Consider the following 14,666-nt stretch of genomic DNA (forward strand, 5'->3'; position numbering starts at 1 on the left):
TTCTTGCTCATGTCTGGTCTTTTTTTTTTTTTTTAATTTTTTAGTTGTAGTTAGACACAATACCTTTATTTTTATTTGTTTTTATTTTTTTATGTGGTGCTGAGGATCGAACCCAGTACCTCGCACGTGCTAGGCGAGCGCTCTACTGCTGAACCACAACCCCAGCTCCCATGTCTGGTCTTTCTGTCCATTGTCTCTGTCCATAGATCCTGCCCTCTACACATTGTCCCCACCCCTCTTGATGGGCACAAATACCAAATTGTGGGATTCCATGAGAACCAAGCTTTGTTTACACTTTCAGAACAGCAGGAAGAGAACTGGGAGGTTCTTTAAGTCTTTGTTCATCTTCTCAGCACAATTTCTGGGCATGCATTGATTCAGCCAGCACTGAAGCAGAGTCTGGACAGTGTGTCAGTCCAGATCCCATGACAGTGCTGCCCTGTGTAAGTAATGTCAACCATGATGTGCAGCATGCTGAGCCTACTGAGGTGTCAATCTACCTGTGGCTCCATTTCAAACTTTCAGGGATATTTCAGGTTGGATATATATGTGTTGGATGTATAGTTCCCACCATAATATCCTTCATCATGATTACTTTATCATTTTTTAAAAAATATTTATTTTTTAGTTGGACACAATATCTTTATTTATTTATTTTTATGTGGTGCTGAGGATCAAACCCAGGGCCTTGCATGTGCTAGGCGAGCGCTCTACTGCTGAGCCACAACAGCCCTACTTTATCATTTTGACAAAAAGTTGGGCTGGGTTGGTGGCATGTGCCTGTAATCCCAGTGGCTTGGGAGGCTGGGGCTGGAGGGTCACAGGTTCAAAGTCAGCCTCAGCCACTTAGCAAAGCTCTAAGCAAGTAGTGAGACCCTGTCTCAAAATAAAGAAATGAGAAAAGGGATGGGGATGCGGCTCTGTGTTAAGTGTCCTTGGGTTCAATCCCTGGTACAAAAACAAAGGTGGGGGAGTGGAAAACACATTAAATTCTGACAAAATTCTGGATACCTAGACAAAAGAAGTCCTAATTCTACTCTCGGAAGTGATTGGAGAGTTAGAATTTCGTGGGAGAGTCTACAGATGGCAAAGGGTTACGAAGAATCACCAATGGCAGATCGCCTGCTCTGGGAGCCAAGGCCAGATCCTCTTGTCCTACAGTGCCCAGGTTCTGTTTGCTTTTGCATTTTATACAGTATGGGAGGTGCCTGCAGTCCCCAGGACATCAGGGTGCACTGCCCACAGCAGCAGTTGAGCAGATATGGAAGCAGAGGCCACTTTGCAAGCCTTGGGGTGAGCTTCCTTGGAGAGTTTCTCCAGTGCTGGACTTGAGGTCAGACAGGACCCAGAGTGACTGTGCCTTCTGGTCAAGTGTGCTGTGAGGATCCGTGAATGATGGGGATTAGGTATTTTGCCAACTAGAGAGATTGGTATTGTTTGTTTTTAAGGGTTTAAGCAATAAAACCTGTTTGATCAAATCCTGCTCTAAAAATCTATTAATTTGTTCAAATCAGTGCTCTATCAATGTTGTTCAGTACAAACAACTATAAATTATTAAAATGAATAGTGAAGATTGAGCCTCACAAGGTGATGGCTATACCATAATTGTGGGGGATTACTTACCAAGAATTCCACTTTGCCCACACAAGGTAGAAGTGACTGAATGACTCTTTGTGGTCTAATGTCCTTTGGAAGTAGCCTTTCTTTTTTGTTAGCTTCTCACTGTAACATTCTGTCACTGCCTAAAGAACTTGTCTTCTTAGTTTCTCAGCTTGTTTTTGTAATGTGAGTGTTTTAAACAGTGTTCTCTGGGCTCATGTTCCCCCAGAGCACACTCAGGAAGAGATGAACTAGAATCATCTCCATATACCTGCTGGCTCCTTTCCTTAATCAGGTCAGCTTAGAAACTCAGTCAGGACCCTAGGAATCTCTATTTGTGCAAGCTCCTTAGGAGACTTGGGACTCCTGGTTGGAGGGACTCTTCCTCATTCTCCACACTCAAGATGGAAACTCTCAAGCTGCATTTTACTTTTGAAGGGAAAAAGACTAAAGAATGAGTTTGAAATGAGACAAAAGGAAGAATTTTGAAGGCAGAATGATTCTGGATCCCACATGACTCACAGTACTGCATGCAGGCTTCCTAGAGCATTTAGCAAGAAGACCAGCATCAGAGGAGGAATAGGTCGGGAAGAGGGCTGAGGCTAGAAACCCAGGAGGCTGTGTGCCAGTCTGTGCTTTGCACCAAAAAACTACACACCCCATACCTAAATCAGGAATTCTCAAACTTATTTGGTCCACAGAGCAGTTTAGAAGGCAGAAGGCCTTTGGATCATTTGCTTCCCTGGGACTGTCTGGCACAAAGCAATTCAGCCCTCATCAGAGTGCACAGTGGTGTGTACTTTGCTCAGAGGCCAAGGGCGAGACTCATATCAGTTGTGAATTAAGTAGAAGCCATGAAATCTCAATAGATATTTTCTGTTTTTAGACCAGTGACCTAAATTAAACTTGAATTTTGAATCTCATGTAGTATAATGCTTGCAAGCATGGGTCCTACAAATGCCAGGACCTGTTCCTTCATATTTATCCTGGGGTGATGATGGTGCCAGTCCGTGTTTCATCATAGTGGGAGGAGAGAAGGGTGCTGCTCGTGAGATGCCTGGCATAGAGCAGGCACTCAGTAAACACCTGGTTTGTTGCCCTCTGTTCTAGGGGGCCGAGGCTATGGTTCTGGAGAGCGTTATGTTTGCCATTCTCGCAGAGAGGTCACTTGGGCCAAAGCTCTATGGCATCTTTCCCCAAGGCCGATTGGAGCAGTTCATTCCGGTAAGATGTGTGTGCGTGAATGGTCAGTTGATGTGAGCCGCAAACAGAGGTGGATTCCATGTCTCAGCATGGAGAGAACCTGATGCTGTGGCTTGAAGTAAGTGATTTTGTGACCTGTTATTAAACTGGATTAGAAAATATATATAGACACACAGATTTTGTTTGTTTGTTTGTTTTGTTTTTGGTATATCAGAACCTGTTTCTTTCCTACAAAGACATGGTCATTCAAATTAAAAATATATGTGAGAGTCACCTTTGCATCATCCCGTAAGCTTTCCCCTTTCCCTTAATCCTTCTCACCTTCTGAGGCCTTCTTTGACACCATAGTAAACCCAGGGTGCTTAACTACTGAACCACAACCCCAATCTCTTTTTTTTTTTTTTATTTATTTTGAGACAGGGTCTTGCTAAGTTGCTGAGGCTGGCTTTGAACTTGTGATCCTCCTGCCTCAGCCTCCTGAGCTGTTGGAATCACAGTTGTGTGCCATTGCACCTGGCCTGGGGCCTTCTTTTAGAAATTGCTGGTGGAGCATTTGGGCTCCCAGCACACCTGTCACGTCTCCTTTCCCTTGTCTCCAATGTCTTCCCTTCACTTTGGCTTTTCCCTGTTAGGGTCTCTCCTGCCCTGTCCTCCTGTCCCAGGTGCCGAGAGGTTTAGAGGCCTTACTCAATTCCTCTATTTCCAAATAGTCGGGATTATTTTCCATTTCTTGTTGTCTTAAAGCTTTTTTGGTTATTGTTTTTAAGTTGTGAATTGACAACAGTACCTTTATTTAATTAATTAACTTTTAAATTTGGTATCAGGATTGAACCCAGGGGCACTTAACTACGGAGTAATTTATATGTGTTAGAGATGGGGTCTCACAGCAACAGGACACAGGTTGTGGCATCTGTGGAATTGATCGAAAGATCCTAGAAAATTTTGCACACTTTGTACATATGACCTACTACATGGTGGAAAAAAAATTTTTGTTTTTTGTAGTGCCAGGGATTGAAACTGAGCTACTCCTCAGAACTCCTTTTTATTTTTTTATTTTGAGACAGGGTCTTACTGAGTTGAGACTGGTCTCAAATTTGTGTTTCTCGTGCCTCAGTCTCCTGAGTAGCTGGGAGAACAGGTGTGGCCACCCTGCTCAGCCTGACAGCTTTATCTTATTCTTCTTCTAAGTTTACATATTGTTTGCTTGGTTCAGTTTTTTTTGTTTTGTTTCGTTTTAATTTTGAAACAAGTTCTGGTTAAATTGCCCAGGCTGGTTTCACAATTGTGATTGTCCTGCCTCAGCTTCCTAAATAGCTGGGATTATAGGTCTGTGCCACTGTATCTTACTTACCATAGTGGGTTTGTCTTTTTTTTAATGTACTGGAGATTGAACCCAGTTGCTTTACCTCTGAGCTACATCCTTAGTCTTTTGGTTTTTTTTTTTTTTTTTTTTAATTTAGATACAGGGTCTCACTAAATTGCTGAGGGCCTTGCTAAGTTGCTCAGGCTGTCACCAAACTTGCGATCCTCCTGCCTCAGCCTCCCAGTTGCTGAGATTACTGGTGTGTGTTACCATGCCTGTTGAGATTTTTAAAATTTATGTTAAAATACTAAGTTGAACCACAAAAAATTGCCAATAGTTGACTGTTTTTGATCCACAGATATGTCAGTTTTATTTGATTCAGACTAATACCATACATCATTTTTAGTTTTATTCTTGGCCACTGCATTGGATTTTTTTTTTTTTTTTTTTGGTTAGGGGGTGGTACTGCGGATTGAACTCAGGGGTACACGACCACTGAGCCACATCCCTAGCCCTATTTTGTATTTTATTTAGAGACAGGGTCTCACTGAGTTGCTTAGTGCCTCGTAGTTGCTGAGGCTGGCTTTGAACTTGTGATCCTCCTGCCTCTGCCTTCTGAGCAGCTGGGATTACAGGCATGTGCCACCTTGCCTGCCCACCGCATTAGATTTGAGGATTCTGTCCTTTTTGATTCCTGTAGCTGTCTTTTAAAGGGTCATGTGAGATTGATGATTCCTAAGAATAATAGTCTCCATTTCCCTTTCTGACTTTTGAGGAAGGAACAGATACTGAGATTTGTCCATCCTTTTTTTTTTTTTTTTTTTTTTTAGAGAGAGAGAGAGTTTTAATATTTATTTTTTAGTTTTCGGCAGACACAACATCTTTGTTTGTATGTGGTGCTGAGGATCGAACCTGGGCCGCACGCGCTACCGCTTGAGCCCCAGCCCCAGCCCAGATTTGTCCATCTTTGAGGAGATTAATTTTTTAAACATTTAAAAAATATTTTTGGGCCTGGGGATGTGGGTCAAGTGGTAGCGCGCTCGCCTGGCATGTGTGCAGCCCGGGTTCGATCCTCAGCACCACATATAAACAAAGATGTTGTGTCCACCGAAAAGTAAAAAATAAAATATTAAAAAAATTCTCTCCCCCGCCTCTCAAAAATAAATAAATAAATAATATTTTTGTAGTTGTAGATGGACAGAATGCCTTTATTTTATTTGTTTATTTTTATGTAGTGCTGAGGATGGAGCCCAGGGCCTCACATGTGCTAGGCAAGCGCTCTATACTGAGCTGCAGCCCCAGCCTGAGCAGGTTAACTTTAAATTTTCCACAGTACCAAACAAATTACAGCCACGTGCTGCATAGCACTTTAGTCAACAGTAGACTACATGTATGACAGTGGTCCCAGGAGATTATGATGGCACGGAAGGATTTTTTTTTGGTGTGTGACATTGTGTCAGAGTTGAGCACTCTACACTCTACACATGTATGGTGATGCTGAAGTGAACACTGTGCTAGCAGTCACATTGAATATACTTTTATACATGCATATACAGTTATGTGCGGCACATAATAACTTCATAACAACAACTTAGGCTGTTACTGGTTATGTATTTACTATACTATTTGTTGTTGTTTTAGAGCTTCCACCTTCTACTGAGAAGACACTGTAGAGTGTGCTGTAGGCCGGCAGCAGCCTGCCCCCACCTGCCTGCCTCTTGTGCTTGATCTAATCTGGTTTTGGTCCTTGCAGACCTTGAGCAGCAGGCTGAACCACAGCCCAGGCGTGCCACAAGCAATGCACCACATTTCTGGGAATGTGTTCTGTCATCAATGGGCATATGATGCTGGCCCTTAAAAAAGCCACGGGAGGTGCCTTAAGAAGGCCGAGCATCCTCCACTGGAGGCTGAGCTTCCTGTCCGGATTGTGGCATGGCTGTTGAGAATGTCGTGGAACACGACATTCCATAGTTGAGTGGGAAAAGGAGCCTGGTGCCTTCAGGGCTCTCAGCACACAGCACCTGGGTTAGATGCACTAAGTGGGGAGCACATCCCTGGCCCTGTGCCCTCTGTGTTGTGCCTTTAGAGACACGTCCCTTGGGGATCTGTAGGGAGTAGCTTATGTGCAAGACCTACAAAGTCCCCTGGACTTCAGGCCCCCTGAGAACACTGTGAAAGAGCTGCCAGAACAAGTGTGGCCTGCAGAGCCTGCTCTCTGCCAGGCCAGATGTAACAGACACAGTGAGAGCCACTGGCCCTGGCTCCTGCTGAACTCATGGTACCCCCTGGTCAGCACTGGTTCTGACCAGCACACCATCCCACCGGTGCAGGGCAGAGCAGAACCCCAGCTGAGGCACGCTGCTGAGATGAGGGCTTCTGCTGCTGCAGGTGTGAGAAGGCAGAATCACATCATCATAGGAAAGGGGCTTTTAGTTCATTGAAATTTAAGGAAGGACTTTCTTAAAGTTAAAAAGCATTCATAAGGATGGGGTTGGGGCTCAGCAGTAGACTGTTCGTCTATATCGTGCGAGGCCCTGGGTTCAATCCTCAGCATCACATAAAAATAAATAAATAATGAAAGGTATTATATACAACACACACACACATACACACACACACACACACACACACTCTCTCTCTCTCTCTCTCTCTCTCTCTCTCTCTCTCTATATATATATATATATATATATATATATATATATATATATATAAAATTCATAAGGAAATAGACTCTGAGAGGTGGCTTGCCCTCTTTGTGGAATTGCCATGGCAGTTGCTGGGTCACCATCTGTGAGGGCAGAGTGTCCATTCTGCAGGAAATTTTGTTAATTGGGTGAGACTGAAATGCTGTGCAAAAACTGACTTCTAATTCCTATGAATGTGTGATCTCATGCTTGTTAGATGACCTAGTAAATATCAGTTTTTAACTCCCTTTTTCTTTCAGAGCCGGCGATTAGACACTGAAGAATTAAGTTTGCCAGATATTTCTGCAGAAATAGCTGAAAAAATGGCCACATTTCATGGTATGAAAATGCCATTCAATAAGGAACCAAAATGGCTTTTTGGAACAATGGAAAAGTAAGTGGTCCGATCGCTCACGCCTCGCTTAGTTCTGTACCAGGGCAGGCTGAGGCCCTTCTCTGCTGGCTCATTGGTGCGCCAGCCCTCAGGGGTAGTGTTTGTCTCTGGGGTAAATTTTTTTTACATGGAGCAATTAATTCCTGGACCAAGAAAGATGACTTGGCAGAAATGCTGTTCCCCGGGGCGGGGGCAGAGCTAGCGTCCCAAAAAACCTTGGATCCCTAGTCATCACCCTTCCCTCTCCTTTCTGGTCTGGGACTGTCTAAGTGAAGTCTGAGAATCAAGCAGTGAAGCTTCACCTTTCTTTAACAGATACCTAAATCAAGTGCTGAGGATTAAATTTACTGGGGAATCCAGAATCAAACAGCTCCACAAGTTCCTCAATTATAATCTTCCTTTGGAACTGGAAAACCTCAGGTGAGAAATGACTTCTTTCCTGACAAGTGAGCACGTCTATCCAGAAATGTAGCTACTCTTGGTCACTAGAACTGTTGTCAGTTGGTGCTGGTGAAGTGCATCCTGCGCCTGGCATCTGTTGCTGGTTTTGCAGGGTGGGTTTGACAGGCGGGTCTGACAGGTGGGTCTTGCTACCCGAGATACTCTCTTGTGTTCCAGGAAGGCTTCGGGGGGGGGGAGGCTGACTTTCAGAGAAGTAGTTTGGTGCTTGGGGCAGCAAAGTCTGGGGCAGTAGATTTTTTTGGAGCAGAAGCAGGTGGGGGTTTGCAAGCTGATGAGAGAAATGGCTAAACCTGAGCTTTGGGGAGCTGTGCGAATCTTGAGACTGATCTCTGAGTGGAGGCCCTGTACTGTTCTCAGGGTGGGGCTGGGCAGGCTTGCATACCTACATACATATCTGTCCAGGATGTACAGTCCCCCTGCTGTGCTGGGCAGTACGTCATGTGAGGAGGTGGTGGACCAAGATGTCATTTTTATTAGGCCAAGTAAACAATGACATAGTGTCAAGTTGCATAAATGCTGGGAAGGAATAGTTCAGAGCAGACCAACACAGAGGGGCTGCATTGCCTGGGACAGGAGGGAGCGGGTGCAGAGAGGCCTTGTGCGTGTGGGAGCACTGAAGAGCTGGTGTGGGCAGCTTGGCTGTGGGCAGCCTTCATTAATCCTCGACAGGTGATAGTGACACCTTGATTTTCCAGGTCACTGCTTGAATCTACTCCGTCTCCAGTTGTATTTTGTCACAATGACTGTCAGGAAGGTAAGAATCATCATGTAATGCTACAGATAGAATTTGTGTGTATGCTCTATGTGTGATAAAAACCAGATGGCCATCACAGGACTATTTGATACATCAGATTATGCTGCAGTGACAGTACGTATTGGGTAACTATTAAAAAGAATTCGGGCTAGGCTGATGGCACATGCCTGTAATCCCAGTTGCTCGGGAGGCTGAGGCAGGAGGACTGTAAAGTTCAAAGCCAGCCTCAGCAATTTAGCAAGGCCCTAAGCAATTAGGCACTGTCTTAAAATGAAAAAATAAAAAGGTCTGGGGGATGTGGCACGGTGGTAAAATGTTTCTAGGTTCAATTCCCAAAACCCCCAAATAAAAATAGATGTAAAGCTCTTCTTATTCTTTTTATTTATCAACAGAAAAATCTCTAGGCTATATTAAGAGGAAAAAAACAAGTTTTAGAAAAACAGAGTATCATTCCACTTCTATTAAAATGTTGACATGGAAAAAAATCTGAAAGATTTTTCTCTAAATGTGGGACTTGGACTAAGGACTTAAATGTTCTGAGGCGCATGTTGCTGTCTGGTTTGTGGTGAGCGCCCGGGGCTTCCTCGTCCTGCAGCAGCTGGCAGACCAGGAGTAGCCATGCAGGCCCCTCCTGGCCCACAGAGCAGCACAGGGCAGCGCCTCAGACCACCTTCTTGGTTGTCCCAGCCGGCACAGTTAATGACTGTTGGTTGCTCTGCTTCAGGAAATTACAATGCCATAGGGCCCCTTACTGTCACAGAATTTTACCTAGCGTGATTTCCAATTTGGTCCTCCCTCCCTCCCCTCCTTGGTTTTGAAGCCACATGTGCTCTTCCACTGGATCACGTCCCCAGTCCTTTTCTCTTTTTTCTTTTGAGACAGGCTCTCACTGAGTTGCCCAGGCTGGGCTCAAACTTGCAGTCATCCTGCCTCAGCCTCCTGATGGTACAGTTCCCACTGATGCTGCTGGCATTTCCTACCTTGCCTTGCTGTCCTGGTCCTTGGAGGTCACAGGTGGCTGTGGTCCCGCTTCAAGACCTTCTTTGCCTGGCTCAGCAGTTTGTTTTGTTTTGTTTGGGAGATGGGATCTCACTGTGTTGCCCAAGCTGGCCTCGAATTCCTGGGATCAAGAGGTCCTCTTGCCTTAGCAGTTGGTTTTCAGTTCCACAGTAGCTCCTGGTCATGTTCCAGCTGCAGTGAGCCACTAGTTTGAGCCCAGTCACCTTTGACCAATTGTGGGCTCAGTCGAGGGAAGCAGGGCACAGGCAGTTAGTGCAGCCCTGGGGGCCGGCCACGGCCTTCAGTGGTGACCATTGTTGACAGGGCAGCGCACAGCACCAGTGTGGCTCTGGATTGCCAGGGAGGAGCAGGTGGGGATGTGAGCTGTATGTTTCTTCTGTGCTGGCGTTTGGGACATGGGCCTCCAAAGTTCCTTTGCAGTGCTCCTAGATGCAGGAGAAGTACATTGCCAAGCCTAGAGACCCTCACCAGGGACCCTGGGAGAGAGGGGCCGGACAGTAGCAAAGGGTCCATTGGCCCAGGTGCTGAGATGCTCGAGGGCTCACAGTGTGGACCTCAGGAGCATGGGCCTGAGTTCATGTCAGGCTGGCGGCTGACCCACCTCATTCCCGAAATCCCACACTGAAGGAACTGTCCTTGTAGGGTTGCTGCTTCTGCTGTCCTCGGGCTCAGCCTGTGGTAGCTGTGGCAGGACACCACGTCAGCTCCTCAGCTGCTGTGCCCTCGCCAGCCACTGCCAGCAGCTCAGTCCCAGGGCTGCTGGGGTGGGTGTGAGTGGTGGTGCTTAGGTCATCAAGCTCCAGTGTGCCAGATGTCTGGGAGGTGCGGCCTTGACAGGAGGGAGAGGCCAGGCTGTGTTCCACAGTGAGCCTCCTGGTGCCAGGGAGGTGGCCAGGATCTGGATAGGTGCATCTGGAGTCTTTCCGTGTGGGGGGCCAACCCTGGTAGTAGTGCACCTGTGCTCCAGCTGCAGGACCCAAACTGAACTCAGTCAGGGTCCCCACAGAGGCAAGAGTCAGTCTCAGCTCTAAAAACGTCAGCTTTCTGTTCTAAGTCTTGCCACTCAAACCTTTTTGCAGGTAATGTCTTATTGCTGGAAGGCCGAGAGAATTCTGAAAAACAGAAACTGATGCTCATTGACTTTGAATACAGCAGTTATAATTACAGGTAATGTCGCACTAAAGGCTTAGCTTTCAGTACTGCTTTTTATTGTGATACATTATGAAATGATGTGAGGACAAGATGAGTGGCAAGCACCGCTCTTGGAAGAGAAGGCTTTGGCCAGAGTGGCCGCTGGGCCAGGGGCTCTGTGGACGGAACTCGCCATTTCCTGTGGCCTGCCAGAGCCTCTTCGCTTTCTCAGCACTGCTGTAGGAGGCATCTGAGGCGGTGGGGCAGGCCAGGTGGCAGCCTTGTGCCCTCTGCAGCTGTGTCTCTGATGCCCAGTTGCTTTGCTCTGCTGGTCCACAGAGCTGCCACACCCTATACCCTCAGGAAGCCCGGTCAGGACGCGCCCTCCCTTCCCAGTGAGGGCTCTGAGGCGTCAGGTGTGCTCACACTGTGCCGTCTCCTCTTTCAGGGGATTTGACATTGGGAATCATTTCTGTGAATGGATGTATGACTATAGCTATGAAAAGTACCCCTTCTTTACTGCCAACATTCTCAAGTATCCCACCAGGAAACAACAGGTAAGAGATTCATTTTTATGGACTTGGTAAGTTAGTTACAGAAGTCAGTTTCATGCAATTAGAATTACATGTTTTTAAAGATGCCCTTTTAAAATTGTGTCATGATTAGGCAAACCCTTTTGCTCATGTTAAAAATGTTATTTTCTGTTAACGTGAATGCCACCTTCATACTTCAGCCTTGTTGAGATCCGTGCTGGAAATAGTTGTCCTCTGTCAGGGATGAGCACTGCTTGCCCACAGAGGAGCTTCCAGTGTTTCCCACAGAGCCCAGCCTGTGCCTTCTGGGCTTCTTTCTGGGGAATGTGACCCTTCCTCTGTTGGGTTCACACTGTGCAGAGAGAAGTCCTATACGCCATGGTCAGTACCTGGAGGAAATGCCTTTAGCATGAGCAGTTCCCTTTCCTGTCCTGCGCTACTGGAGGAGCGTCATTTCCTCCTGGGACACCCCCGTCCTGTCCCCCCCCCCCCGCATCCCCACCCCCCACCCCGCCTGTGGTCTAGACCACCCTAAGGCCTGAGTACAGGCTCAGCAGGTGGCAGTGAAGCTGGGAGGGCAGGAGAGAGCTCAGCCCACCTCCCCAGATGCCCCTGATGTACAATGACTCTGTGTCCTGGCACCTTACTAGTGGCAACAGCAGATCACACAGCAATCAGGAGTGAGGACAGGGTCAGGTGAGGACAGGTGTGTTTGCACTGCCACCTCGGTTCACTCAGGAGTGTCCTGAGCCGCACTCCTGGATTCCCGAGGAGGTGACCCATGTTCTTGGATGCCTTTTCACTGTGGCCTTGCTGAGGGGCCAGGCACTGTGACTGCCCTCTTCTGGCCACATCTCGAGGCTGAGGAGGGTGAACCTGACGTGTGCAGAGCCAGGCGGCCAGGACTCCATGAGAAGGAAGGGCAGGTGAGGGGGGCCTGCTTGCCTGGGGAGGGGAGCACAGCTTCGCCCTGGTCACAGGGGGAGAAGTTAAGCTCATAGAGCTGGAGCGCTGTCCATCAGGACTGGCAAGCAGGCCAGGGAGGCGTCAGAGGAGATCTCATCCTAATGAACCGCTAAAATCACACAGCAACATGTCATTTAAAGAAGTTCCTTCCTAGTTATATTTTCTGTTTTTTGTTGTTGTTGTTTGGTGTGTGGGGGGGTGGGGAGTATGGGGGATTGAACCCAGGGCCTTGTGCATGCCAGGCAAGAACTCTCCCAGCTGAACTATATCCCCAGCCCCAGTTATATTTTTGAAAACTTTTAAGGTAGTATATGGGTATGGAGCTTTATAAGATAGCCCTTGTGCATCTCTTCAGGTGATCTTGTATTTCCTTTCTTTCATCTGTGATGAAATAGTTTTAAATGTCTGGTCATTCTAGAGTTGCCAGGGTGAGCTGTCTGAATGCCTGGAACAGTCTCGGGTAAACTGTTTTTCCTCCAAAGCAAAAACAGTTTATGAACATGTGTGTAAATAGTCTTGGCCTTGTAGGGTGGGAAGGCACACACTTCTGTCTTGTCCAGCGCAGTTTCCACCCTGAGGGGACGTCTGCCAGCACCAGGGTAACCCAGAGCTTTGCTCCTGGGAGCCCCGCATGGCACACAGGCCATTTTGGAGAAAGGTTTGAAAGAGGTGTACCCTGCTTTAAGATCAGATAATGAAAAACATAAATGTGGATTTAATTAGGGAAAAACCTGATTCTATCTGAATCACTCCTCCAGAACTAGCAGCCCCCACACCACACCCTTCCAGCAGAACCGTGGACACAGCCACGGGCACAGTGCATGTGCACTCTGCACAGCGATGAACGGCGTCTGTTTTAACCAGCATTGGTCCTAACACAGTCACTTCTTTTTTAAGCTCCATTTTATTTCCAGTTACTTGACTACATTCCAGAATGACTTTGAAAACCTCAGTAGTGAAGAAAAATCTGCTATAGAAGAAGACGTGTTACTTGAAGTCAATAGGTAACTATCCTCCTTTGAAAGCCGCAAGTACAGCTTGCCCCTTTATAAACTGCCTGGAGTGCTTGGTCATGCCCACACCTCATCCAGAATTGAGGCTTCTGCTTCCTGTGGTGGCAGGGACCGTAGAGATCTTCTGATTCCAGCATCAGCAGCTAAGATAGGTACTGGGTACGGGACAGTATGCCTGGTCCAGCCACATGCAGGACCCGGCTGTGTGAGGCTGCTGCCACTGTGCTCATGTGACACTGTGGCTTCTGGAACCAGTGGAAACAGAAAAGCGCAGGCAGAGGAGAACCCACAGAAAGGGCAGTACCAAGGGACTAGGTGGGCCAGGGACCTCCAGGACGCAGAGGAAGGCTGGTCATGTAAATGACACTCAGGCATTGTTGAGGAGGAATGTGGATTCAGGGTGACAGAGAGGGCTGGAGAAGATGGCAAGTTTCACGCACTCATCTGCTTCGTTCCCCTTCTGTGGCAGGGAGGGAGAGGCCTGAGGGTGGATTTAGGAAGCCCTTGCCTGGGGAGCAGCGTCTCGGGGCCTGTGGGGAGAGGCAGCGGGCCGGCAGGGCTCTTCTCACTTGTGCCTACGCATTCACACTTGTGGCAACAGGGAGGCCACCATGGTCTCCGTCCCTGTGCTGTCAGTGTCCTGTGTGCTATAGCCAGGCAGCTGGGCGTGCTCACTCCTGCAGGTCCCTCTGTGCCCTCTGACATGTAATCCCACCAAGTGGTCAAGGCATTGTCCCCGTCCAGCCCAGATGGCTGGCCATCCAGTGGGAAGGGGTTTCATCAGGGGTGTGACGGGCACTGAGCAGCTCACGTGTTTCTTCTGTGATTACAGGTTTGCCCTCGCATCCCATTTCTTCTGGGGACTTTGGTCCATTGTACAGGCCAAGATTTCAGCCATTGAATTTGGGTACATGGTATGTTCCGAGGCAGCTCTCATCTTCTCCTGGGGAAATGTTGTGACGCATGGGAGTGTTTGGAAGCAGCAGTGGCTGTTACTCGCAGAAGTGACCTGCTCCCTCAGACCCTGAAAGTGGTGACCTGGTGGCACCAGGACAGCATGGTTCTCACTGTTGCCTTGGGAGGTCGCCTCAATCCTGGGCCCACTGGCTCTGCCACCCGGCTTCAGGGCAGTGCTGGGTAGGCCTGTGGTCTGAGGAGGCCTGGAGAGACCGAGACCCTTCTGACATAAGGGAGCCTGAGTGGCAGAGTGTGGGCACTCCTCCTGCGCTGCCAGGGTATGGTCATCTGTCCACTCCTTGTGCCTACCTGTAGTGCCCAGCTTGGGTAGAAGCTGGTTCTTTTTTTTTTTTTTTTTTTAAAGAGAGAGTGAGTGAGAGAGAGAATTTTTTAATATTTAGTTTTTCGGCAGACACAACATCTTTGTATGTGGTGCTGAGGATCGAAACCCGGGCCACACACATGCCAGGCGAGCGCGCTACCACTTGAGCCACATTCCCAGCCTAAGAAGCTGGTTCTTATTGATAAGTATTGGTACTTATCTCCTGGTTCTTTTTCAGGAGAATTGTAGCCAATTGGCTTGTAGTCAATTCAGGCTGTAATTTTAATGTTAAGAACTGTGCTTGACATTGACACCATTAGAGAAA

The 14,666-nt window shown here is 47.6% G+C and overlaps 1 protein-coding gene across 3 annotated transcripts in view; it reads left to right on the forward strand.

The window, feature by feature from the left end:
• Nucleotides 1–14,666, forward strand: part of Chka (choline kinase alpha) — a 58,154-nt gene that overhangs the window by 39,046 nt on the left and 4,442 nt on the right. For 2 of the 3 annotated variants that reach the window (XM_026396660.2, XM_026396661.2), the window contains 8 exons: nucleotides 2,710–2,823; nucleotides 7,050–7,183; nucleotides 7,499–7,603; nucleotides 8,341–8,399; nucleotides 10,499–10,586; nucleotides 10,999–11,107; nucleotides 12,947–13,053; nucleotides 13,895–13,976. In XM_026396660.2, the coding sequence (XP_026252445.1) occupies nucleotides 2,710–2,823; nucleotides 7,050–7,183; nucleotides 7,499–7,603; nucleotides 8,341–8,399; nucleotides 10,499–10,586; nucleotides 10,999–11,107; nucleotides 12,947–13,053; nucleotides 13,895–13,976 (798 nt within the window). Of the gene's footprint in view, nucleotides 1–1,196; nucleotides 1,294–2,709; nucleotides 2,824–7,049; nucleotides 7,184–7,498; nucleotides 7,604–8,340; nucleotides 8,400–10,498; nucleotides 10,587–10,998; nucleotides 11,108–12,946; nucleotides 13,054–13,894; nucleotides 13,977–14,666 lie in introns of all 3 variants that reach the window. The other variant, XM_077797381.1, reaches the window with a different exon arrangement.

Source organism: Urocitellus parryii, chromosome 4 (assembly GCF_045843805.1).
Source record: "Urocitellus parryii isolate mUroPar1 chromosome 4, mUroPar1.hap1, whole genome shotgun sequence".
Classification (NCBI taxonomy): Eukaryota; Metazoa; Chordata; class Mammalia; order Rodentia; family Sciuridae; genus Urocitellus; species Urocitellus parryii.